Consider the following 26,543-nt stretch of genomic DNA (forward strand, 5'->3'; position numbering starts at 1 on the left):
GCAGTGAGTGGAACGGAACCCCCTCTGCCTTAGGGGGGCATTAGGAACAAAGCGGGATGATTGCTATAGGAAGAGGTCAATACCAGGGAGAAAAGTGCACGTGTGCTGGGAGGAGGCACTGAGGTGACATCAGGTGAAGACTGGAAGGAGTGGAGGAAGTGAGCTGTAATGTTTCAGGAACATTTGAAATAAAACACCTATCTGTCCTCAGGTTAGAGAATCAGTGATAAATCGTTTCCTGATTGCAAAGCACCATTTTCTTCTTTCGGATTTGGTCGTAGAAGAAGAAGTTCCCAATATCAGGTAAGAGTGAAGAAGTCTTTTGTTTCTTATCAAATTATTTTCATTGTATCATATTAAAATTTTCATGTACATAGAAGACTTTTATCCTTGTTTGGTACGTATTTGGGCCCCCGGTAGTGCTGGGAACTGGTAAAACCTGATTAACGCCTCATGGTTACAGTAGTTGGAGGATTTTACTGAGCAAGTCACATGAGATGCTCTCCATCATGCCCAGTACACACCATCTCATCTCCTACCATGCCCAAGTCAGCTCCACCAGCCTTTGCCAGTTCCCTGCTGCAGTCAGATGAAGTCTGACAGCATTTCCCTCCTGCACGCCCCTGCTTTTCCTCTACCCCTTCCAGTCTGTCCCTCAGTCCCCTGCACACATGCACACACGGGACCGAGGGGGTGCCTCAGAACCAGCCCTGGGATTCCAGGTGGTGGGGAGAGACTGAGAGCTACTGTGTGTTTGGTGAGGGGTCAGGGGTAGCAGGGAAAATGGGTATTCACGTAGAAACTGGGATTTTATAGCATTTGCTCAATTGTCTCCCTGTTACTTAGAAAAATCTTCAAATTATCTCAACTAAAGGTAGAAGCATAAAAGGTGAAAAATAACTTTCTATATTGGTGGTCTTGTGTAATGCATTAACTTCGCGACCTATCTGTGATTAAGTGTCTTGGTCTCCTAAAAAGTTTATTTCCTGCTTGTACTTTCTCTCCACTGCCAAGTTGGGCAGGAGACCAAAAAAAAAAAAAAAAAAAAAAAATTCCATGGCACCCCCTTTCTTTGTCTTATATCCAGGAGGGAGACTGTCCCCACAGACTCCCATGCACACCATCCCCTTCTTTCCAGGCCCCGGGTCCAGTCACTGAATGTATTTTTTCAGTCATGAAAATTATATTTTAGAATAGATGGTGATTTTCATGCTGTTTTTCCATTTCTTTTCTTTCTTTTTCTTTTTCTGCTTTACTTTCTGCATTAAGTTCTGAAGGCTCGGGGTATGTTCTTTCTTCTTTTAATTTTGGTTTGCTCTTAGCATTAAACTAAGATGTTTCTGTATGTGATGGTCCCAACCACCAAGACGTTCCCATGCAGACTGCTAGCGGGGTGGCAATCTCAGGAGAAGAGCCACCCCTGGGGGAGGGGAGGAATTGTGACAAAGAGAAGGGCTGTGCCAGGTTAGGACGCTCTGCCAAAGGTATCTCTCGGAGGTCCCCAAGTTTGGGTTCGGTAGATGTCCTGGCACCGTGATTAATAAGATGGGCTTAATTTGCAACAGAGTGAACCCTGAGGACATTATGTTGAGATAAATCAGACAGAGAAAGACAAATACCATTTGATCTCACTTATAGGTGGAATCTAAAAAGGCCAAACTAATAAAAAACAGAGTAGAATTCCCACCCCCACTGGCCAGGGGGTGGAAAAATCAGGGAGATGTTGTTTAAGGGTACAACTTGCAACTAGGAATTAAATAAGTTCTGGAGATCTCAGACATAGCAGAGTGAATACAGTCAATATATACCATAAACTTCAAAGTTACTGAACGCCTTGATCTTAATTGTTCTCCCAACAGGAAAAAAAAAAAAAAAAGAAGGATAATTATGTGAAGTTATAGAGGTGTTGGCTAACTCCACAGTGGTAGTCATATTCCAGTAGGTAAATGTATCAGACCGATTACATTGTACGCCTTAAATATACACAATGTGATATGACAATTACATCTCAATGGAAATAAATTAAAATACTAAAATGCAGATAATGAGTCATGCACAGAAAAAGAGATTTGCAATATTACTCTGCTCACACTCTTTTTTTTTTTTTTTTTTTTGGTGGGGGGAGACAGTTCTAGTTCATAACCTCCCATTATGTTAACATGTAATGGGCCAGCTCTTGTTCTAAGTGAGTTAAGAATAAATATATGTCAGTATTTTCCAAAGCAGAAGAAGGTGGTTGTTTAGTCAGAGTGACCCAAGCTGCAGCCACAGCTCCCGCTTCCTGAGGAGCCTTCAGCAAACCCCGTCCCCTCCCAGAGCCTCCAGTTTCTTTATGTGAAAAATGGGGTCAATAATGAAGGTTAGGCTTCTCAGGATACGAAACAGACTCTGTGAGGCACCCATCACTCTGCTCAATTCATAGAAGGGGCTGGTCAATGGCAGCTGCTCTGGAAGACCCCGGGAGCAAGCGGGAGCCCATCGGGGGCTGGGGCCTCCCCAGCCGGTTATGGTCCTCGGAAGGAGGCCACTGAGCAGCCTGGTGCTGGTGGGGTGGCCAAGAAGCGAGAGCGGGCAGGAGGCCAGGGCTGTCCCCGGCTGTGGAGCCCCAAGGCATCTGCCTGTGGGTCCAGAGTCACATCTGTGCTTCTGCTCAGTCTCTGGGTTGTATTTAATGACCTGTTTCATGGCCCTTTCTTCCGCCATGACTCACTGCCGTGCTTCCATCTCCTGGAAGTGTTTACGGGATTTCACCTCACTGAGAGGGAGAGTGAGGAGAGGGATCCTCCTGCCACCACTTCCTCTGGAAAAATCATTGCCATCATGCCATCCTCATCTCTCCAACAGCTGCCATTTTAGGGCATCCACCCAGTGCTAGACCAGGGCCTGGGTGCTTGGCCTACCCACCCCCCTTTGTCCTCTTCATCACCCCAGGAGGTAGGCATGATCATCCCCATTTTACAGATGATGAAACAGAGACAAAGAGGTGACATGACTTGCCCAAGATCAAAGAGGGGAGCCAGGAGTCCCACAGCTTTGTCTAACTCCAGAGGCTGAGTCACCTGGGAAGTGCCCAGGAAGGCTGGGAATGTCACCGTGGGAATGGAGCAGGTTAATGCCCCCAGCCTCAGGAGAGGGAACATCCCCGGAGGAGGGAGACACGGGCCCTGAAGGGGCACGGCAGCCTGGGGCAGATGAGGAGGAAGGGCAGAGGGCACCCCATGCGCAGGACTGGCCCTTGAGGCCAGGAGCAGGAGAGCACCTGGGGGATGAGTGGGCAGAGCACCCGGCAGGAAGCAAGAGGGGCCCAAGCACACTTAGCTTCCTTCTGACCGATAGCAGCTACAAGCAAGGCTAAGGAGCCGCACCAGAGGATCTCCCCAATATAAGAATTTCTTGACGATTTCCACCCGCCCCCTTAAAAAGACAGAGTTTTTCAGGGGCCTTCGAGGGCCCCTTGGTGGGGGGAGTTTGGGAAATTGTCTCATAGCGTTCCAGACCTTTCCTTTCCTCAGAGTCCTAATCCTGCTCTATGATCATTAGCATTCTGGGGCTAAGCCTTTTCAAGCTGGCAGAACAAAAGCGACCACTAAGGCCAAGGAGAAAAGGTCGGAAGAAGGTGACAGCCCAAAACCTGTCCGATGGAGACATAAAGGTGCTGGTGAACATCATCCGGGCTTATGACATTCCCGTGAGGAAGCCAACGGCAAGGTGAGAGCCCTCCAGATGGCCTTGGAATAGAGAGTACGGTGTCCCAGCCAAGTGGGTCACTTCCTTATAGCATGTCCACCCCTACTTTGAACATAGTGGTTGATCATGGGGGCCAGGGGTGGGGGCAGTCTTACTGAAGCCAAAACTCTATTGGTTGCAACTAATAGAACCAACTTAGTTAATTTAGGCTAAAGAGGGGATTCATTGGGAATATCTCAGAGAACTCAAGGTTAAGAGGTACAGCTGAACTGCATGGTGGACAATGCAGTAAAAGATTCAGATGGTTCTTCTGAGGCCCCATTGTCTCTCTCGCTTGCTTCCCCCTGTGGGTCTGCCTCATCTCCCTGTGAAGGAAGTGGTCCTTTCAGCCACGGTACCATCCACCGAGCATCGGTTTCTCAGGAGAGAAGCTGAAGGTCCCGACTTGGGTCAGGGGTTGATCCATAGTCTCATCACCTACACCCAAAGAGGCAGGGTCCCCAGGCCCAGGCCTGAAGGTGGGGAACAGTTCTCAGAGAAGTGGGTGTGAACTAGGCAGATACCCAAAAGGTGTATGTCCTAAGTTCTAAATAACACATGCTACGAGCATAAAAATGTGACTTCCCTTTTATCTTCTCCGAGACATGAGCGATGCCTACTACGTTGCATTACACTAGGGCAGTGGGGACCCCCCCTCCAAGCCAGGATAAAGTGAGCCTGAGTCTCTTGCCCCTTTAGAGAACAGAGATGAGCAAGAATTCAGGAAAGAAAGAGCAAGAATTAAAACTTCTGCCAGCCAGTACCTTTGCCAGTGTAATGAGGAAGGCTGACTTTCCTGCCCACTCACCAGCTTCCCTGCACTGTGCTAAGGCTCTTTCATACAGAGTATCTCACTTACTTTTCACTATTATTAATATCTCCTTTTCACAAAAAGGAAAATGTGTGGCTGGCTTGTCCAGAGTCCTCCAACTCCATCTGATTCACAGAAGAGCCCCGTTCTGGACTTTGGAATCTTATTTCTTCTCTAGGATCTTGCTTTTACATTTATCCCCCATCCATTATTTTACCCTTTTGTTTTAACTGCCTAACTCTTCCACCCATTACAGAACACCTCATCATCACCAACTATTCCCACCATTGGGTCACTAGTAAATGCCCATTTAAGTTCTCGAATCTAGCATTGCTTCCTTGAGCCACAGCCCCATGCCTTCACCTTGATTGCATCAAAGCTCAACTGTGGGGAGAAAAACTGTTTTTTAAAAATAATATATAGGTGTTTCTCTTATTTTGGTCTCTGTAGAATTTTTTTTTAAGTGTTAAACCATTCCGTTCAAATTACAAGGAGGCTGGGCTGATCCTCTGTGTTATACATTGCCGTGTAGGCTCATCAACACAGCTCAGATAGCAACGCTTGCAATGAGCCTGTCCGAATCTCCACCCTCTACCCTTGCATCAAACTAGATCGGATTTTTCATCGCCTGCTCTGTACTCTCCTAGCTCATGCCCATCCCTGTGGTCTAACATGCATCCCACTGGATTGTGGTTATTTGTTTACATGTCTGCTGGCCCTTTTCAATGGAGCTGAAGTGTATTGTGTTTGTCTTTGCAGCCCCAGAGTCTAACACAGGCTGCAAATATAGTAGGCATTTAACAGATGTTTTGGTGATACTGTAGTCAGTGGTGTTCCAAAGAGAAAAAGGATTTCTCTAGTAGCTCTTGTGTTAAATATTCCACTTCTATAGTCTCATGGTTTGTCTGATACCCTAATCTATGAAAAGGGAGGACACTTTGGTAGAAGGAGACAATGTATACTTTATAGCCCAGTAGTGAATATGAATAAAATACTTGGTAAAACGCAAGGTTCAGGGCAAATATACAGGTGTGTTGTTAGGATGAGGAGAAAGGTATCTGGAAGCGACTCTCTCAAGACAACTGTCTTTTCTTTTTTTTTAAGAATCCCAAAAGGGATGGGGTGTCTGGGTGACTGAGTTGTTTGAGCATCTGACTCTTGATTTTGGCTCAAGTCATGATCTGAGGATCATGAGATCAAGCCCACATCAGACTCCGTGATGGACATGGAGTCTGCTTAAGATTCTCTCTCTCCCTCTCCCTTTGCCCCCCACCCACCCCACACTTACCCACCCACCCTGGCGCACGTGTATGTTCTCTCTCTCTTAAAAGAATCCCAAAAGGAGGCCCCTGGGTGGCTCAGTTGGTTAAGCAACTGCCTTCAGCTCAGGTTATGATCCCAGAGTCCCAGGATGGAGTCCCACATCAGGCTCCCTGCTCAGCAAGGAGTCTGCTTCTCCCCCTGACCCCCCCCCCCTTCTCGTGCTCTCTCTCTCTGTCTCAAATAAATAAATAAAATCTTTAAAAAAAAAAAATCCCAAAAGGGAAAGGGGGAAGACCCATAGATCCTAATTCAAGCAAGGAATTCATGAGAGTGTCTTTCGCAGTGAGGTTTGGCAGGCCCAGAGAGAGGGGTCTTACGGGGGATATGTAGCTCGCAGATACTGCAGAGTTCAGGGTCACAGAGAATGAATGCAGTGGGAGGGGACCTGGGTGGAAACGGGCAGGGCAGGCTGGCAGGAGTTCAGGATTCTACCACCTGAGAGGGACTGTGGCTCTCATTTTGGGGGGAAAAGACAGAGCCCTCACTCAGGCACCCCCTGGGAGAGGAAGAACAGGGGGAGGACCCTTTGCACTGATCCAGACAGACATGTAGGTCTAGGGATGGAAGTTGGGGTGGCATGGAGTCAAAGGGCTCTGCACCACAGCTGCTTGAAACCACTTGGGCCCAGCAGGACCCAGAATCAAATGAAACAGTGTTACTCCGTCACAGAGCCTGACACAAAGGAGGTCCCAGTCTTTGCTCCCTTCGTCCTTAAACTCTCCCTTTCCTTGTCCTGGGAACCACCATCAAAAGCCAGCTGCTGGGGTGCCTGGGTGGCTCAGTGGGCTAAGCCTAAGTCATGCCACCCCAACTTCCATCCCTAGGCCTAGGGGTGACTCCATGGAGTCCATGCCACCCCATGGAGTCCACTAAGTCATGGAGAGGACCTGAGCATACTAAAAGCTTTCTGAAGTGTCAACAAACTTAAAGAAAACATCTGTCACCAGAGCCCTACCTCTTTGGAGAAGCTATCTTGCTGAGTATCTAATTCCTGTCATGCATTTCTCCCTCCTAGCAAATTCCAGCAGCCATCAAGATCTTCAAGGACTTTCAGCGAGAAACGTGCTGCTTCGCCAACCACACACAGCCCTACCCACAGTGTGGACTACCCCCTCGGCCAGGTGACAAACCCAGATGCTATGGTTTGGCTTAGATCCTTGCCCCTTCAGAATGGCCCAGAAAATGTATTGTCTCTTCAATGCTTCATTTTCTTTGCAAACACACTACTTAGTCAACATATTCTACCTCTGCCTAGAACAAAATAATTCAACGAGGTGTTACGGACTCTAACGCCTTGCTCTTGTCTTTAAGGTTTTAGTACGTCCTTTTGTAGAAGTTTCTTTTCAACGAACAATTTGCCACACAACTACAGCTGAAGGACCAAACCCCAGCTGGAATGAAGAATTGGAACTTCCTTTTAGGTGAGCATATTTTCCTCTTTAGGGAACTATAGGATATTTTGAAGAAAGGTGAATAAAACGGAGACCTGGGGGGAAATGACTATGGTGAAAGTTTCTGTAGCTCGTGGGCCGGGACAAGATCCAGGAGTCTGAGCCCACTGGTACCACAACTAACTCCAGTCCAGAGGAAAAATGGGAAAATGTCCAATTTTTTCTGTTGTTCCTTGTCTCCCTGACTCTGGAACCTTCAAGTAAACTCCCCAGTCTGTTACTCCCTACTTTCCATAATTACGCTTTCTTCCTCACCAGAAATACTACATAGGCATTTAAAACTTTAAGTGATTTTAGGTATTTAAAAGACTCCTTATTTCAGATCTTGAAGCAGTCTTAGAAATTACCTAGTGCACTACTCTACTTTTAGAGGAAAGAAATGAAAACCCAAGCATAGAAGGTGACTGGCTTCAGGCCACATAGTCCTTAGAGACAGAGAAAGGACTCGAGCTGGTTGAGCCAGAAGAGAAGGACACATGCTACTATTGTGCCCGGAGCAAGCAAAAAGAATGAGAAAACAGAAAGGCAGATGCTCAATAAAACACATACAACAGCCCAGTATGGGGTAGGGCCTGGCTGGACCCAGAGCAGGTGGTATTACAGAAGATCCCCACCCCTGCCCCGCTTGAGTTTTCTATGGGAAGGTGAGTAGGACGCAGGGTCTGTTCCAGCAGCCTTGTCATTGGAGGTTTAAGGCTAGGGAGTAGTCTGCTAGAGACACACCTTCTAGAGCCCCGTTGCTAAAGAAAGCTGCACACCGGCACAAGTGTCGGCCAGAGGCCTTGCGTGTAACCCGTCCACCGAGCCAGCTCAGCCATGGCCAGCTGGGGGGATGATGTGAGACTCAGCAGGGCAAGCCAGCAGACAGGGGGCTTCTCTCTGTCCAGAGCCTCCAGTCTAGGGTCCCTTCCTCCTGAGTATGGTGTTAAGTTATAGCATCTCAGTACAAAGGTAACGTGGAACATAAGGAATAGCATGGAGGACATTAGGAGAAGGAAAGGAAAAGTGAATTGGGGGAAATGAGAGGGGGAGATGAACCATGAGAGACTGTGGACTCCAAGAAAGAAACTGAGGGTTTTAGAGAGGAAAGGGAGGGGAGGACAGGTGAGCCCGCTGAAAGGTATTAAGCAGAGCACATATTGCATGAAGCAGTGGGTGTTATACATAAACAGTGAATCAGGGAGCACTACATCAAAAACTGATGTTGTACTGTATGGTGGCTAACATAATAAAAAATAATAAAATTTTTTTTTAAAAAGGTAAATGTTTGGAATGAAAACATTGCTTTTGATCCTTATCTCTATGCTCATATTTGAGGATTTTTCAGATTTTGGTATATGAATGCTCACTGTTTCCATCTTACCCACCATTGTCATGGTTGTCTGGTCACATGTGCCCATTTGCAGGGCCCCCAATGGGGATTACAGCACGACCAGTTTGCAGTCAGTGAAAGACGACGTGTTCATAAACATCTTTGATGAAGTGCTGTACGATGTCCTAGAGGTAAGCCCACGGTTTTGAGGAAGACGTCTGCACCCATGTTCACATCCTCTACCCACCATGTGTCCCTAACACATTCTCTTTATGATGGTTGACATGTTTCAGACTTGACATGTATCAGCACGAAAGGGAGAAGGGAGGAAGAGAGCTAGCTTTTTGATTTTTGATAACTGCCCTGGGTGTATTACATACATGGTCTTAATTCTAGAACAACCCTGTGAAGGAGATTGTTAAATCTCCAGTTTAGTGAAGGGGAAACTGATGTGCAGAAGGGTTGAGCGTCTTTCCCAGGGTCACAAAACAATGAAGTGTATGAACCAGAATGGGCCGCAGGTCTGCCTAACCTAGCCCACCGGCTTTCAGCTACACCTCGGCCGTTTTCCCAGGGCCAGTTAATTACGTGAGTGGCTGACGTTCCTAAAGGTTTACGGCTTCCGACCCCCCGCAGGATGACCGTGAAAGAGGAAGCGGAATCCACACGCGTATTGAGAGACACTGGTTGGGAAGCGTGAAAATTCCATTTAGCACCATTTATTTCCAAGCCAAGGTAAGCATCTGATGTCTGAATTCCGTGGGACTCGGGAACGGCCGTGTCCACTGCTCCTGTTATGGCTTTCTCGGTGGGTCTGCCCCCTCCATACGGAGAGAACCTAGGGCGAGCGGCGGTTGGCAAGATAAGCCGTCAATTTGGGTCATATCTGCGTGGCTTGTAAAACATCAATTTCTCTCAAAGTCAGGAGTTATTGTAGGACTCTTCCAATCTGAGAATTTTTCTAACATTTAAATAGAAGTAAAGCAGAACGTGAGACAAAGCAGAAACATGTTGAAACGACAAAAATGGGGTGGATAGATGCCTGAGAGCAACTTGAAGGGAACAGTCAGGACAGTGATGGCCGATTTCATCACATACATTCTATTAATGCTTCTAGAGTGCTCCCGATTTCAGACATAAAAACGGTTAGTGGAGACTCATTCCACTAAGATACCCTTCTTCAGAGTTTAATGATTTTGCTTAAGGGGACCCATTAGGTTAACAATGCTTGAATGATTCAGTAGCTCTAATCTGGGACAGTGAAAGATTCTGCAGTGGCTCTAATATCCTGGTGTTAAATCCATGGCAACAGGAGGCTTTGAGCCACAAGCCTGTAGGTAATCTCCCACAGCCACAGAGGGAGCAATTTAATCCCACCCAGACCAGGTGTCGCCCGGGCCCCAGAGTCTTTGGCAAAACCCGGGCCTGGATGGGTTGGAATCTCAAGGACTGTGGAATTGTGATTCTTCCCCTAGACAAAGGAACAGTCCACAGGTGAAGATTCCGTGATGTACTGGCCAAAAAATTTCCATTTCTCTCTTTGAATACATCTTAAGGGGCACCTGGGTGACTCAGTTGCTTAAGTGTCGCCTTCGGCTCAGGTCATGATCTCAGGGTCCTGCAATGGAGTCCCATGTTAGGCTCCCTGCTTAGCAGGGAGCCTGACTCTCTCTCCCCCTGCCATTCCCTCTGCTTGTGCACTCTCTCACTCTCATTGTCAAATAAACAAATAAAGTCTTTTTTTAAAAACGATCTTAAATGAAAGAAAAGCTGTTTAAGAGCACATGAGTTTTTAAATGAAACTGCCATGTTATTTGGCATTGCTGAATTTCACATTTGGAAGGGTACTCAGAGGTAATTACTCCCAATCCCTTCCTCATAAATGAATCTCCTTTATTATGGTAATATCCATACTCTGCTTGTCTCTAGAAATAGGGAACTCACTACTTCATGAGGCAGTTTGATCTCTTTGCCATAGCTGTGTTATAAATTTCTTCCTTGAACCATGCCATAATCTATGTGCTTCCCTACTCGTAGGTCATGGTTTGGAGCTACTCGTAGCAAGTCAAGCCCTGACCCAGTAATAACAGTAGGAGTAACTATATTGCATGCCATTACTAGCTAGTTTGTATGTCACCTCAATTAAATTTCACAACAACCGAGTCAGCTTTATTGTTCCCATTTTACAGATAAAGAAACAGAAGCCTAGAGAGGTGAGGTCACTTCTCAAATCCCAAAGCTTACAGTGGAGTGGGGTTCAGTGTTTACCTACTTCCCACAATGCTCACATTGTGTATCCCTGGAGAACGAGATTGATAAAAGGAGAGAGAACCATTCAGCTTTGGGGTTTATACATTTCAATATTAACTTTTGAGAATGGTTTCGTCACATTTGTCATTTAGAAATTTTGTCTTACTCCAAAGCTCGTGCTCTTCCGTGCAGCCGCAGGGGACATCTGGCAGGATGTGGAGACCCATTGGTCACTACTAGAGGGGGAGCTAGTGGCATCTCCACCCAGGCACCCATCCCTGGGTGGAGGCCAGGGATGTTGCAGACACTTCACAGTGCATAGGACAGCCCCACCACAGAAGTCATCGGGCCCCAAATATCAGCTGTGTGCAGGGCGAGAAACCCTGTCTTAAATCCTTATGCCCCAGCTATCTGGAGATAATGCCCATTCCTCTCCGGGTCATCAGCCTATGTCTCATATCAGATGTGCTCAGTTATTTCAGCTACACATTTCATAGCTTTGTTTCTGTGTCCTTTTTTTTTTTTTTTTTTAAGATTTTATTTATTTATTTGTCAGAGAGAGCGAGTGGTAGAGGGAGAAACAGAGTTGCCATTGATCAGGGAGCCTGATGCAGGGCTCGATCCTAGGACCCTGGGATCATGACCTAAGCTGAAGGCAGACACTCAACCCACTAAGCCCCCCAGGTGCCCTATTTTTGTATCCTTTTCTCTGCACCCCTTCACCCACCCACCCCCACTCCCAGGCTCTGGGGCAAAGCACCGATGTAAGGAGGAAATTAAACAGCAGGTCACTTAATTCCTTCCTGGAAAACACAGTCACTGAAAGTTTAACTTCCCTCTCTATTTCTTCTGAGACATAAATACCAGTAAAGACTGAAATGAAAATCGGATTCTCTGTAAGCGTATGAATTTCAGATTCTGTCTCTGAGTAGTGGTGTGGCATCAGACAGTCGTAATAAACGTATTGTTGTGTTGACTGTGCAAGAGTGGAAAGTCCTGTCTTTTTAAGTCTCTACAGAAGTCAGGTCATTTTATGTAAGTGGCTGGTAGTGCACCAGACCTGATGCATTGAGCACCTGCTGTGTATACAAAACGCTGCTCTACATCAGAGAAGGGTGGTCAAAACCTGGGTGATACAGAGATCTATTCACAGAGAGAAATGACAGAGTCTCCAGAGGGAAGTGATAAATAGGCACACACCTACGAAGTCGGGCAAAATGGGTCACGGTAACAAGTGCAAGATACACTGCCTACATGAGGCTGCTGGAGACAAGGGAATAATTCAAGGAAATGACATCTGATCTGGAAATAGTGCTTAGTACTCTGCGAGGGGGGATGGGGGAGTGGCTGCTGGCCCACCCGTACTGAGCACTGAGCACTGAGCTTCTGCCAGGCAGTTTTGTGAGTGTCTGACATCTACTCATCCAGCACCCAGAACCACCCTACAACAGGTCCTATTACTGTCTCTTGATAAAGGCAGGAGCTCAGGCACCCGTGCTGTAATCCAGGATTTGAAGCCAGGTGACCTGCTGTCACAGTCCCCCCGCAGAGCTGGGGGATGCTCCGTGGAACTGTGCAGGGAAGTAGAGAGCCCTTCCCATGAGAGCTCAGGGAGACACGCCGGGAAAGAGGGGGAGCCTTGAATGCCAGTCTGAGCAGACTTTATTGGATTCACTAGGTAGTGAGAGCCAGCACTTGCCTTTGAACTTTCACAGGAAAACCACTGGGATGTTTACCAAGTCATATGTTCTTCACAGATTGATGGGACGTTTAAAATAGACATTCCCCCTGTTCTTCTGGGCTACAGCAAGGAGCGAAGCCTGATTATCGAGCGGGGTTTTGACTCTGTGAGAAGCCTGAGTGAAGGCTCCTACATCACCCTGTTCATTACCATCGAGCCTCAACTGGTTCCCGGGGAGTCGGTTCAAGAAAAGGTAACCCTGCCCCCACTTGGGAATCGACAGCCTGGTGTTGAGATGCTGCTGGGCTGGCTGGGTGGAGTTTTTATAAACACAGACCGCATGGCGCACGCAGAGGTCCCTAACACTGCCCACTCGCTACTCTTACAGTCTAGATGGATGGAAGGGGAGACGGCAGATTTGCACTTCCATTGAGCCGATACTTCAGTTGATCAACAACTTAAACGTTCAGGCAAAGCAAGACAGACATAAACATGCATCAGGTTTAGAAGAATTTTCTTAATGGGAGGAGAAAAGCAGACCGCTCTTTTATCTTGCTGTTTATCGGCAAGCACGCCGAAATAGAGCTCCACATCTGACCTCACATCCCTTGCTGGGCTGTGCGTCGAATCGATTTACAGCACTATAAGGCTAGACTTCCAGGGTCACCTCGTTTCAGTGCCTTCAGACAGGCGCAGGCATCTGCACAAATGCCCTAATTCTGAAACGCTCTACAACAAAGTTTCCAGAACCTAGGTTTGTTGGCAACTATTTCCAGCCCTTACAGCCAGTACACACTTCCTTAACATAACATGCTTATTCAGCAGTGATATGTGCTGCCCTCTCTGGTCTGGGAGGAGAGCATTGATCATGACCTGTTCATACTACAAACTGATCCAATCACCACCACCACGTACTGAGTTCTTACTCGGTTCTCCGCACTGTGTCAGATGTTTGAGACCTGTTCTCTCTTAATACTCACAGCTATACTGTGTGGTGGGTCTCTGACTGAGACAGGAGGAAACCGAGGCTCAACCATCCAGTTCACCCAAACAGTAAATGCAGAGCTAACGAGTCTGTCTGACTCGAAATCGTATATATTCAATAAATATTTACTGAGCATCTTCTGTGTGACTGGCATTTTTCAGGCACTGGGGATACAGCAGCCTAGAAAAGCAGAGAAAAATCCCATGGAGCTTACATTCCTGTGTAAACCCAGCTTGTCACCTACTGCACTAAACGTGGATTCTTGTGCTGACTCTTTCTTTAGTTTATCCATCTTTATAATTAAGACTCAGATGGAGATGGGGGGGACAAAAGAGCACATTCCTCTGTTTCTTTTCCAGTGTTACAGTTTTGTTCACAGAAAAAAATACTTCCACTATTCCCCTTTGCAAGGATTATTGGAAAAATAAATCTGCTGAAATTCAAATTAATTTTATATGCTAGCCTTGGTCACAAATGCTGTGAAAATCTGTTTTCTAGAAGACATGGCAGAATATATGTGTTTCAGAGTATTTCTAGGAAGTGAAACATGTATTCTTAATGTTCTTTCTTTATGTATAAACTCAAGAGAAAGCCAGAAAACATGCTGACACAGAAAAATGCTCCCAGACAAAAGATGGCTTTGCTGTTTCTGTCTTCTTCATGAAGGAAAAGCACTCCATCTGGAGGTGAGCTTCCAGAGCCCGTGAAAGCAGTCTGGAACCACTTTCCGGGACCACTGGCTGAAGGGCTGAAATCAGGGCTGCCTTAGCACCTGGTGCATGCCCTGGCACTGCCCCCCAACAGGCTCTGAACCCAGGTCCCCCAGGTCTCGTAGCCTGCCCTGTCTACAGGCAGGTACCAGGGCTGTCCACTGCTGTCTTCCATGGCATGTCACTGCCCCGCTGTGGCTGTGTGAAGCATTTCCGTTAGGCCTCCAAAGAGAGGGCTTAAGAAACCCATTTCGAGGGCAGGCTCTTTGCTGCTATTTGATGAGGAAGCATGTGGACTGACAGCACCCTAAGGTCCTAAACACAGCAGCAGAAAATACTGCCCGGTGAGTCCCCTGAAGATAATGCAGGAGAGACAAGCTCTCATCCTAACAGCATAGAGCCCATAACCTGGAATTGGCTCTCCACTTATCAGCGACTTCCAGGATTAGCAGATTAGAATCTTCCCTCCACCATCACCCCACGGGAACCATTCCCTGTGACTTTTTAAGGGATTTACTCATGGAATTTTCATAGAGAATCAGTAGCAACACCTGAAATTCTTACACCTACTTTATGTTGTCTCAAGGGAAGTTAAGTTTTTAAAAATAGATTATTTCTGTTAATAAAGTGTTCCTCTCATGTCTTTTTTCTTTCTTGCCTCTGATAGATGAGTGACATGCTTAAAAAGGTGTACCAGGTATTGTGTTTTACATTCATTGGTCAGTAGTCATTAGGCTTTTATTCAGCTGCCCTCCGTCCCCTGCCACTCGGAGGCTGATGGGTCCTGCTATGTGTGCAATCCCTGGGCAATGAGCTACAGATGTCTAGAGTTCCATGAAGAATGTCCAGTTTCTGGCCCGTTACATTCTGTCAGAGAGATTCTTAGTTAGCTTTGAATGTAGGAAGTCATAGGTGTGAATGTAGCTTGCCTGCTGGGATCCATCTCCACTGTCTCCAAGCCCATAAAATCCATAAGCTGCTGCTTACAGAGACCACGCAGCCGTGACAAGGATTTCTGATCCACGGAGCTGTCAGTGTGTCCAAAGGGAGGTTTTGAAACTGTTCAATTTTCTGTAAATACTGACACTAACCTAACGGTTAAAAAAAAAAAAAAATTGAACCGGTTAAGAATTTTCCACATTCTGTGTTGAATCAAACTGAGAATTCGTCAGTTAGCCCTTAATTTGTTTTGTAATAAACAACCCGAATTCTTCCAGTATTTAGCCTTCCCTTGGCACTCCTTAGATTACCAAATGGCACACTCCTCCATAAATCACTGTTTCAGTCCATGAAACGGCATCATGGTGGCCTAAGCAAGTATTAATGACCATTAATAGATACTTAATTAAATGCTTACCTTGTGTATGCTTGGGGCAGACAGGAACACAAGATCATTCAGGCATGGGCCCTGCTCTCCCAAAGTACTGGGTACATAGTCAAAATACACAACAGCACATCCAGGTCCAAGTGGTAAAAAAGGTTTTAGGCACAGTTTCTTCAACCTGGAAGGCCAATAGCCAGGACTGATTCAGGGTTCTTACTGCTTTTTCTGGACAGTGCCTACTGCTGCCTCTTAAGTGCACCTCTAGCGTCCCGTGTTTAACTCCATAGAATCTCTGGTCAAATAATTAAGTGCCTGACTGCTTGTTAGTGTTTTCCTCTAGACTACAAGTTGCCTGAGGGCACTGTTTCATCCTCCTTTAACCACAGAGCCTGGAACCTTTCAGACTCTCAGCAAATAATTGGACAAATAGATAAATGAATGAGTTTAAAGGACACAGGGATGAATTCACTGGGTGCTTTTTTCAGCCACTCTTGTTGCATAATTTTCCATCTTTATAAAATTACAGTTATTTCGGGGGTGACAGTTATATCTCCGGAGTCTGTGATACACCCATACCAAACAAATCTTCGGAGCTCACCCTTTTCATTTATTTAATTCTCTGTCCCAGTGTGCCGAGCGGTAGGTGGTTATAGTGATGATGATGATGATGGTGTTCAGATTCAGATGTCAGGGGCATCCCGTGAGAGTATATGGCAGGCTTACGGAAGTGCCTCACATCCCCACAACCTCTATCCGAGTCCCTCAGGGGACAGCAATCAAATTAGAAGCAGAACCACAGTTCAGCTCCAATGAAACAAGTCAGAACAGCTGGGATAGTCTAGATTCAATCTGAAGTCATCAAAAGTAAGGGGATGTTTTCTGTGCACTTGTTCATTCACTCACCACATTTGTTAAACACTATATGAACTATGTGCCAGGTGCAATTGGTACTGGAGATTAAAAAAAAAAAAGATCAAAACAAAATCCCTGATTCTAGGCATCTTGATCTTGCTCTATGGGGGAGACAGTTTTAAATGCTAAAAAAATGAAAATAAAGCAGAGTATGAAAAGGATAGCTGGGTGCATTTCCCTTCTCAAAGCATACATATTTTCAGGCACTGCCCAGAATCTAAATTCCACCTAACAGTTAATTTTTCTAATAACATTTTATATGAGTTTTATCTTGAAACCCTTTGAAATGTAAGCAACCGTATGTATATTTTTATGTAAGCAACAAAAATCTGGTTAAAAAACACTTAAATATGTGCTTTTTGCAAACTACTTTTTTAGCAATAGCTTTAAGGGGGAAAATTACGTGTGTCTAAAGGCAAATGAAGATTTCTCTATTGCATCTGCTTTGAGTTACTATCAGAAGTCTGGAAACTGGTAGCTCATCTTGGATCAGAGAACTACTTAGAATAAATATAATAAATTTGGTCTTTCTGGTTCTGTTTCCTTTTTCCCTGAGACCCATTACTATTATGTATTACATTGATCATGGGTTTAAAACTTTTTTTTTTTTTTTAAATTTTATTTATTAATTTGACAGAGAGAGATCACAGTAGGAGAGAGGAAGGGAAGAGATCACAGAGAGAGGAAGGGAAGCAGGCCCCCCGCTGAGCAGAGAGCCCGATGTGGGACTCGATCCCAGGACCCTGAGATCATGACCTGAGCTGAAGGCAGCGGCTTAACCCACTGAGCCACCCAGGCGCCCCTAAAACTTAACACACCCACATGTATCTGTCAGTTTGTTATGCATTTAACGTGAGTTGCTCAAGCCTGCCTTTGAGATGTTAGATTTCGGAGCCCCTCTCCCCTCTAAAACCAATGTCAAAATACACAGAAAAACCTCTGCTTGGTCTCCTCAACCAGAATTAGTACATCAGAGTTTACTTTCTGTAGATGGCTATAGTGTCCATAGGACCGCTTCCCTGTTGGCTATTTTCTTTCAATCCTGTTCAATATCTTTTAAATACTTGATGAATCCATCTAATTTTTAGATTATAAATATAGTTAAATGAAGCCCTAGGACTCCAGGGCATGGCAATAGGGAAGGGGTCACTTAATCATAGTTCCTGAACCACACATTTAGTTCATGTCAACTGTGGGATCTCAGCGAGTTCTACTCTGTCTCCTGTCATCAGATGTAAACTCCATGGAGTATTTGTTTTTGAAGTTTGATTCTCAGGAAGATGAGAAATTGCTTCAAGCAACAGAGAAGTTTCAAAATGAATGTGCCTTAAAGTTTCCACATCGCCAGTGCCTCACAACAGTGACGGACATCAGTGGGAAAACCGTCTTTGTCACCCGTTACCTCAAGCCTTTAAACCCTCCCCAGGAGCTCCTGGATGCCTGCCCCAACAGCCCCCAGGCAACGGCGGTGAGTGTTTCATAGCCCATCAAGGTTGCGGCTAAAAATGTGTTAAAATTTTAATATATTGCCCTCTTAATTACCATGTTTCCTAGTACTTCAGATAGTCACTATATTGAGATTATTAGTGGTGAAAGAAATGATTAACACTTTTTTATTACTCTGAAGCTCATTTTCTTTAGAAAAGTCTGAAGGAACCAGAGACAATAGTAATCCTTAGTTCATTCTTTCAGTGAAAGATTGTGGGGTGCTTACCCTGTCCCTGGCTCTCAACTGGGTTCTGGAAATTAACATTTGGAAGATGCTTTACACTTTCACAGTGTCTTATATAAACACGCCTTCATTATGAGTCCTCCATCATTTTCTGGGATTCAAACCTAGACCTCCGACTTCAGAACTCATGCACTTTCTACTATAGTTAGAGAAGTATTCAGTATTATAGTTAATATGATAGGCATCATTGACTTCAAATGAAGCAAAAATTATTTCCAAGATTTGAGGATGTACAAGCATGTAAGCTGTCACCACAGACCACATCCATACTGGGCCATTAAATATGGCTGCAAAGCACCTTCTCCCTCACAACCACACATAACAGAAGCCATATGTTAAACAGCTTTATTAAGTGACTACTGTAACCCATAACTATCTTTAGAGAGTGAGTAGTCTAGGAAGTAGTTGCTGCTAATAAGTTGTTAACATAATAATTTAGGAACAGGGTGATGATATATCTATTTGCAGATAAAAATACGGCAAAAAAGAAAAGCCCGTGTTCCACATATCAGTTACTTTTTTTGTCAATCAATTTTTATTAAAAACCATAATAGGGACTTCACTCTGTTATTCCTAGCATAGTAAATATGCAGAAAACTTCTTTCAGGAGAGAACACAGGAGGGATGAATAAAATTTTTAAACCATTTTTAGAATTGTGGCTGACATAGAACTAAGGTGAGGGGGAAAACTCAGAGACAGGAAACAACGAAGCAGATTCCACAAGGGTGAGAGCCTGAAATAATGTCTTCTCTGAGGTCGTCCAGTAATTCCTGATGCCTTGTGCTGGGCTTCAAGCAGGCCACAAGGCTGTTGGGGAAGGAGGTAATATGTGGTGCCAGGCTAGGGAGGGAGGATGGTTGAATCAGAGACTCAGGTACAGAGTTAGGACTCTTGACAGGTAATGTCAACAGTTGGTAACCCAGGAAATACCCGGCTTTGCAGAAGGAATCTTGCTTGTCTCAGCCTGGATGGAAGAGAAAAGAGAAAACTTTCTCCAGGGAATTCCTAATCAATAAGTTGTATTTATTCACTTTTGAGACTGGAATTTACACTGCCTGGATGACACCCCCCTCCAAAAAAAGACTTCAGCTGAAAATTTAATTAAAAGTGTTCCCTATTGGGAATGCGCCTAAATCCCTGACAGAAGGAAACACAGATCTTTCTAGAACGCCCTTTAAACTCAGCCTTAAAAACAAACAGAAAAAGTTCCAAAGTTCCAACCAACACAAACATATAAAAGATTATCAATGAAGAAATAAGTCACCATAAAGAAGGTAAGAGTTAACACACACAACACACTGAAGAATTGGGCCACAAAGACCGCAGATACTGGAATTATCAGATTCATACTATAAAACAGACATGTTTACTCAGTTTAAGAAATCCAGGGAACAGTACACTGTCAGAACTGATAGGAAAGTTATTAAAAATATTGCATGATACTTATAAAAATATGAAATAGAATAGTTAAAATGAGAAGACAACTGGCTTAAGCAAAATACTAAATATAAGTAGAGACTACTTGAACTGGAATATGCATGCAAAGAAATTACTTGGAATATAGAGCAGAGATAGCAAAAAATAGAATATTTAAAGGAAAGGTTAAGAGACATGGAGGATAGAGGCAGGACACCCTGTATGAAAAGAGAAAGACAATGTTCAAAGAGATAGAGCTAAGAATTTAAGACTTGATGAAAGTCAACAATCCTCTGATCCAGAGCCCAGTATATCCTACACAAGATGAATGAAATGGAATTAAAATCTAGGCATGTCATGAGAACTACAAAGATGGTCTTAAAAGCAGCTGGAGAGAAAAAACAGATTTTTTATAAAAGAGCAGTGATTCAACCAATAGACTTTTCAGCTGCACAAATGAAAGTCAGAGAAGGAATAATATCTGCAAAAGGCTGGAGGAAAACAGCCATCACACTAGTCATTTATATCCAGTGAAGCCATCTTTCACACAAACACTGGGAGAATTTACAACCAAAAGATTCTCAGTTAAGAAATTTATAAAAAAAAATTTACATCCAAGAGAAGTAAGGATAGTAGTACTATGATTATTAGCATAATAATAAGGAAAATGGGAAATTTGTGAGTAAACCTAAATAGGCATTGTCTTCACATCAATACTACTAGCAATGAGGATGGGAAATTGTGATAAAAACAAAAATCCTGGGGGAAAAAAATGCATATATGTCAGGAAAGGATTGATGAGAGTATTTTAATGCCCTTGTATTTTCCAAGAGGAGAGTGAAGCTATTTATTAACTTTTTAAGAGTTTTAAAGTTAAATATTCATGTTGAAACTTCTTTTACTTTTTTTAAGATTTTATTTACTTATTTTAAAAAGAGAGGACACAAGCGGGTGAGGGGCAGAGTGGGAGGGAAAGGGACAAGCAGACTGTGCTGAGTGTGGAGCCCGACGTGGGGCTCGATCCCATGTCCCTGAGATCATGAGTCAAAATCAAGAGTTGGGGGCTCAGCCGACTGAGCCACCCAGGTGCCCTCATATTGAAATTTCTAAATCAATCACTTAAAAGAGTAAAAGAAAGTCCATATAGCTTCCATAGTGGGGGGAGATAAAATAATGAAATGAGATGAAGAAGAAAGCAGGGAGAAAAAAAAGAAATAAAAAAGTATGAAAAATAAAAAGCACAGAATAAGGCAGTAGAAGTAGTCTAAATGTTTACTAGCAATCGCAATCAAAGCAAAGGGATTCAACTGTCAGTTAAAAAACAAAGACTGTCAAACTAGATTTTTAAAACTGATTATGGTGGAATTTGGCAAGCTGATTCTAATATTTGTATGATGGTGCAAAGGGCCAAAGTGGCCAAGACATCCTGAGGAATAAGAAGAACTCAGTGGGAAGATTTGCCATACCATATATCCAGACTGTTATGAGACCATAGTAATTAAAGTAAAATGGTATTGACACACAGATAACAGAGAGAAAAATGGAAAAGAATAAAAAGTCCATTCAAATTTAACCCACTCAAACCCGATGACTGGAAATGAGTAAAGAAAAAATTGACTATTACATAAATTTTATTGGAATCATGGATTTTTACATATTGAAAAAATAAAAATAGATTCCTACTTCACATCACTCAAGAGCAGAGACAGATTGAGGATTTAAATATGAAGACATTTTTATCTTTATGACTTGAGATAGAAAGTATTTCTTAAACAAGAGAGAAAAAAAAGCACAAGCTGTAAGAAAAAAAAAAGATACATTTGGCCATATTAACAGTGAGAACTTGGGTTTATCAAAAACACCACAAAGGAAATGAAAAGCCACAAATAAGAAGATGTTTACAAACTGCAGGAATATGAGTTGTACTATAATGATGCCTGGGTTTCAGTTTCTAAATACTATTGCTCTCTCAAAAGGAGAAGTAAGTTAGGGGAAATCAGAGAGGGAGACAAACCATGAGAGACTGTGGACTCAGAAATAAACTGAAGGTTTTGGAGGCGGGGGAGGGGAATGGGGTTAGGTGAGCCTGGTCATGGGTATTATGGAGGGCACGTATTGCAGGGAGCACTGGGTGTGGTGCATAAACAATGAATCTTGGAACACTGAAAAATATTAAATTAAATTAAATTACAAAAAAAAAAAAAACCTCCTTGGAGAAATGGCTGCTTTCTGAACTGAACTTGAGAAAATACAAGATGACTGTGAAAAGTCTTCTTATACCAGAAAGTAAGAGACCTAGGAGCCAGTGTGTTCATCTGTGAAAGATGGGTATTAGCTGTGACTTCCTCTGTAGGGTGTGTGCTTAGGGCGAAATGACATAATGTGGACACAACACTCAGGGAACAGTTGGTGAGCGCTCACTTCATTTTGTACACACAAATGTCTGTGATACGGGAAACTTTCTTGAAAGAAATGAGGTAGCAGGCGCCTGGGTGGTTCAGTGGGTTAAATCCACTGTTTTTGGCTCAGGTCACAATCTCAGGGTCCTGCGATTGAGCCCCGGTCAGACTCTCTGCTCAGCAAAGAGCCTGCTTCCCTGCCCTCCACCCCGCCTGCCTCTCTGCCTACTTGTGATCTCTGTTTGTCAAATAAATAAATAAATAAAAATCTAAAAAAAAGAAAGAAAGAAATGAGGTAGCATATCCAGCTTTCTATTTTACCACAAATTATTTTTTTTTTTAAACAAGAACTGCTCTGTTATTTTTTGTTTAAACAGGAACTGGTGGCTCGATATGTGTCATTGATTCCTTTCTTGCCTGATACGGTTTCATTTGCCGGCATCTGTGACCTGTGGAGCACCTCCGATGTGAGTAGTTCTTCCTCACAGATTTACAGTTTGCGCTGACTTCATTGAACATGGGCCAAGGGCTTGTGTGATTTTAAATTGCCATGTTCATTAGTCCTTATGAAAATCCATTTGGTCATCTGTTTAGCAGACTGAGCTAAATTCTGATGTGTTTTTTTCTTTCTGGTTCCATTTGACCAAGTTCAAAAATGAAAAAAAAAACATTTCCACAAAGAATAAAAAAATGTTTCAGATGTCTTAATAACACTGATGTATCTTCAGAGTATTATCTTAACAATATCCCAGCTTTATTCACTTAAAAAAATCAAAATTATGCTCCATATTACACATGGAACTCACATATTCCATAATTCATGGGCTTCTTAAGGCACATGATGTCATTATTGATTCGTATGTACTTCCTGGTCACCTACCACATATCAGACATTGTACTAAATTCGGGCTATGAGCGAAATAAACATGGCCTCTGCCCTCATGGGATTCACATTCTGTGTATGTTACGTAACATCCACATGGATCTTCTACGAAACAAACACATATATTGTCACAGGTAGTCATTCTGCTTCTGGATCTCATGTGGTACTGTGTTTACATAAAATTAAGCAATATCCTACAACTCCTTTTGAAAGATAGCTCCAAACCAAAGAAGTTTAAGTACACTTTAATTTTTTTTGTTGTTCCCTGGGATATTTTGGTAACATAACGTTAACATATTATAGTAACATTTCCACAACCTCAAGACATCTAAAGAAAATATGGGAAGAACAGAATATTCATGTGCCCTCAAGCCAGATTGGCTTTTCCACTCCCTAGAGATTCCCTCACCTCTCTGTGTTTCCACTTCCTCATCTATAAAATGGGAAGAGGAGTACCTCCCTCAGAAGTTTATTCTAGGTTTAAATGAGTTCGTGCATGCAATGGTTTTAAAACAATTTGGGAGCAGGGGAGGGAGAGAGGTGAATAGGCATAACACAAGTGATTGTTAGGGCTGTGAAAATATTCTGTGATACTCTAGTAATGCGTACATGTCACTACACATTTGTTGAGACCCAAAGACTATACAACACCAAGCGTGAGCCCTCCTGTAAGCTGTGGATTTCGGGTGATTCTGACGTGTCAGTGTAGGTCTCTCAGTTGTAACAGTCGTAACACTACTGTGAGTGGAGGCTGATAATGTGCGGGAGCAAGAGTGGATGGGATATCTTTCCTCCAATTGTGCTGTGAATCTAAACCTGCTGTAAAAATAGCTTTTAAAAAAGTGTTCAGCACACAGTGAGCTATCATATATAAATTCAAGATAAAAAGTAAAACTTTGACATTTGTCTCCCTCACCCATCATGTCGATTTTCGAAATCCATGTCATCAGTGTCAGAGAAAATACCATGTTCGTTGGTTTGTTCTAATGAATTAGAACATAGTACCAAAATCTGGAAAAAGGGTTTTTTAAATAGGTCTTCTACTTTAAGGCACTCAGTTTAACAGTGACTTTTTAAAAATCCTGTATGGCAAATCCAGAATGAAGCAGTCCACACAACATTGTTTTTCTTTCTTTCTGTCAGCAATTTCTGGATCTCCTGGCAGGAGACGAAGAAGAGCACGCAGTGTTACTCTGTAATTACTTTCTCTCTCTGGGGAAGAAGGCCTGGCTCATGATGGGCAGTGCAATTCCTGAGGTAAAACCATGCAGGCTCGCTCCAACAGAGGAGTGTAGTTGTCTAAGATGGTTGTGTTGGGTTCCGGATTATGAACAGTACCCATTTGCATAACAGTGCTTTGAGTTCCAAGGAAAGTGGCCCAGAAATTGCACGGTGGGCAGAGAGAACCAGTGATAAGACATGAAACAGTGGATTCCCTTAGTGATCCAGTGTTACTCACGCTAAGGAATGAGGGGGGCCGAAGAAGTGTGCCAAGGGCAGAGATCTCTCCTGTCACGCCCACTGCTTCCTCAGGCATCTGGGACTAACCAGCAGCCAAAGGGGAACCCAACAGATAACCGCAGGAGCAAAGAAAAGAATGTCTGCAGCTATATTTTGATAATACTGTTACTTTCACTGGACTGGAGATAGCAACTATTTGAATGTTTCCCCCAGTCCACTGCAAATATCCCTAAATTTGGGGAATGTTAGGGTAATTTGAGGTACAAGGTTAGAAAGTTCACACGAATTAAAGCAGTTTATCCAAAAAGAGTGTATCCAAAGGAGGCCACACGTTTCCAGGAATTAGATAGCACCAGTTGCCACTGCGCAGGTATATCACATCAAAAACTAATTCATTATCCATCATTATATTTCAGGGAGCCCAGTACAAGGAAAAGAACACTAGTCTAGGAAGTCACGAAGCCTGGGTTCAAAGCTCTGCCTATTCCTCATGAGCTCTGTGGCTCTAAGCAAGTCAGTTCACAACTCTGAGCTTTTTAAGGAAAATAGGATAATAAATCTTGCCCTCCCTTTCCCAGACGTCTATTGTGAGCATCAAAGGAAGTCCATACATAAGCAGTAAATGAATAAATGCTCACTATAAAATAAAATTATAAAAATAATTAATAAATAAAATATTTATAATTAAATAATATAATTATATACTATATAAAATATAATTATAATTAAAAATAATATAATAAATAATTATAATTGTAATAATTATAATCCAAGAATATACAAGTATTCTGAGTAAAAGTTAAAGTACTTTGTCAGGCTCTAACCCCCACACCCACTCCCTACCCCAGGTGTAGTCACTGCTAACAGTTTGGTGTGTATCTTTTCAAAACATCTATGCATTTACAAAATTATAAATGTATCTCAAACACTAGTTACTGTATTAGGAACAGAGTTGAATTCAGATATAATCAGCCCTCCAAATACTTAATCAACTATCCCTATTTTGTCTACTATACTAGCAGATGCAAACATTTTGCAAAAATGAACATTTGCTTTTATTTCTTAAGTCCAGTGCAACCTAGAACTTCAAACTAATTTTCCTCATTAGCCATGAATTTTAGAAATCAGGGGTCCAACTAAAATAATGAATCATGTGTGCAAACTAATCTTGACCTCAACTATGTAATTAATTGGAAACGTAATGACTGTTTTCCTTCAGGGTCCAACTGCTTATGTGCTAACTCGGGAGCAAAGTCACTATTTAATATGGAATCCCTGCACTGGACATTTTTATGGACAATTTGATACATTCTGTCCCTTAAAAAGTGTGGGCTGTTTAATAGGTCCCGATAACGTAAGTATTACCTTTGGATGACTGTTGCTTTCTTTTTTTTTAATTGACCTACTGATTTAATAATATTTTATATATCAAAAAATGTATACGAACATTCATATATAACAGTTAAAGAAATGTAGTGTCAGGCACAGTGGCAAGACTGTCCTAAACAATAACTTTCGGTTGAATTAGTCACTTGATCTGCAGAGAAGCACAATGAGGTTAAAAAGATTAAAAACCTTAGATTCAGAGGACCTGAGTTTATGTCCTGGCTCTGTCCTCATCTCTTCCGAAGTACAGTTTATACGTATCTAACTCACAGTTTTGAGAACTAAGTGAGGCAAACTTACCATCTAAGAAGACTGGGTTCTTTCCTCCCTCCCCTCTTCCCTCCTTCCTCGCTGCCTTCCATCCTTCCTTCCTTCCTTTTTTCTTTCCCTCCCCCCTTCCTTTCCCTTTTTAAAGAGAGATTCCTAGTGTACACCAGGTGATTGGGGGCAAACTTAATTATGAAGGGTACCATATAATAAGTGGTTAAAAACATGAGTCACGGGGCACCTGGGTGGCTCAGTGGGTTAAGCCTCTGCCTTCGGCTCAGATCACGATCCCAGGGTTCTGGGATCGAGCCCCACGTCGGGCTCTCAGCTCAGCAGGGAGCCTGCTTCCCCCCACCAACCCCCCGAGTGCCTCTGCCTACTTGTGATCTCTCTCTCTGTCAAATAAATGGGTAAAATCTTAAAAAAAAAAAAACAAAAAAAACACGAGTCACAGGGCCAGACTACCCAAGTTTAAACTTCATCATTTACTAGTTGTGAGAGCTTGGGAAAATT

General features: G+C 43.3%; 1 protein-coding gene across 4 annotated transcripts in view; it reads left to right on the top strand.

Moving 5' to 3' along the window:
- Positions 1-26,543, top strand: part of CC2D2A (coiled-coil and C2 domain containing 2A) — a 136,520-nt gene that overhangs the window by 92,047 nt on the left and 17,930 nt on the right. For 3 of the 4 annotated variants that reach the window (XM_059381164.1, XM_059381167.1, XM_059381166.1), the window contains 11 exons: positions 212-303; positions 3,541-3,708; positions 6,876-6,981; positions 7,172-7,281; positions 8,718-8,814; positions 9,260-9,358; positions 12,631-12,807; positions 17,750-17,953; positions 22,411-22,500; positions 24,060-24,173; positions 25,597-25,731. In XM_059381164.1, the coding sequence (XP_059237147.1) occupies positions 212-303; positions 3,541-3,708; positions 6,876-6,981; positions 7,172-7,281; positions 8,718-8,814; positions 9,260-9,358; positions 12,631-12,807; positions 17,750-17,953; positions 22,411-22,500; positions 24,060-24,173; positions 25,597-25,731 (1,392 nt within the window). Of the gene's footprint in view, positions 1-211; positions 304-3,540; positions 3,709-6,875; positions 6,982-7,171; positions 7,282-8,717; positions 8,815-9,259; positions 9,359-12,630; positions 12,808-17,717; positions 17,954-22,410; positions 22,501-24,059; positions 24,174-25,596; positions 25,732-26,543 lie in introns of those variants that run through there. The other variant, XM_059381168.1, reaches the window with a different exon arrangement.

The sequence above is a fragment of the Mustela nigripes genome, chromosome 1, assembly GCF_022355385.1.
Source record: "Mustela nigripes isolate SB6536 chromosome 1, MUSNIG.SB6536, whole genome shotgun sequence".
NCBI classification, from domain to species: Eukaryota; Metazoa; Chordata; class Mammalia; order Carnivora; family Mustelidae; genus Mustela; species Mustela nigripes.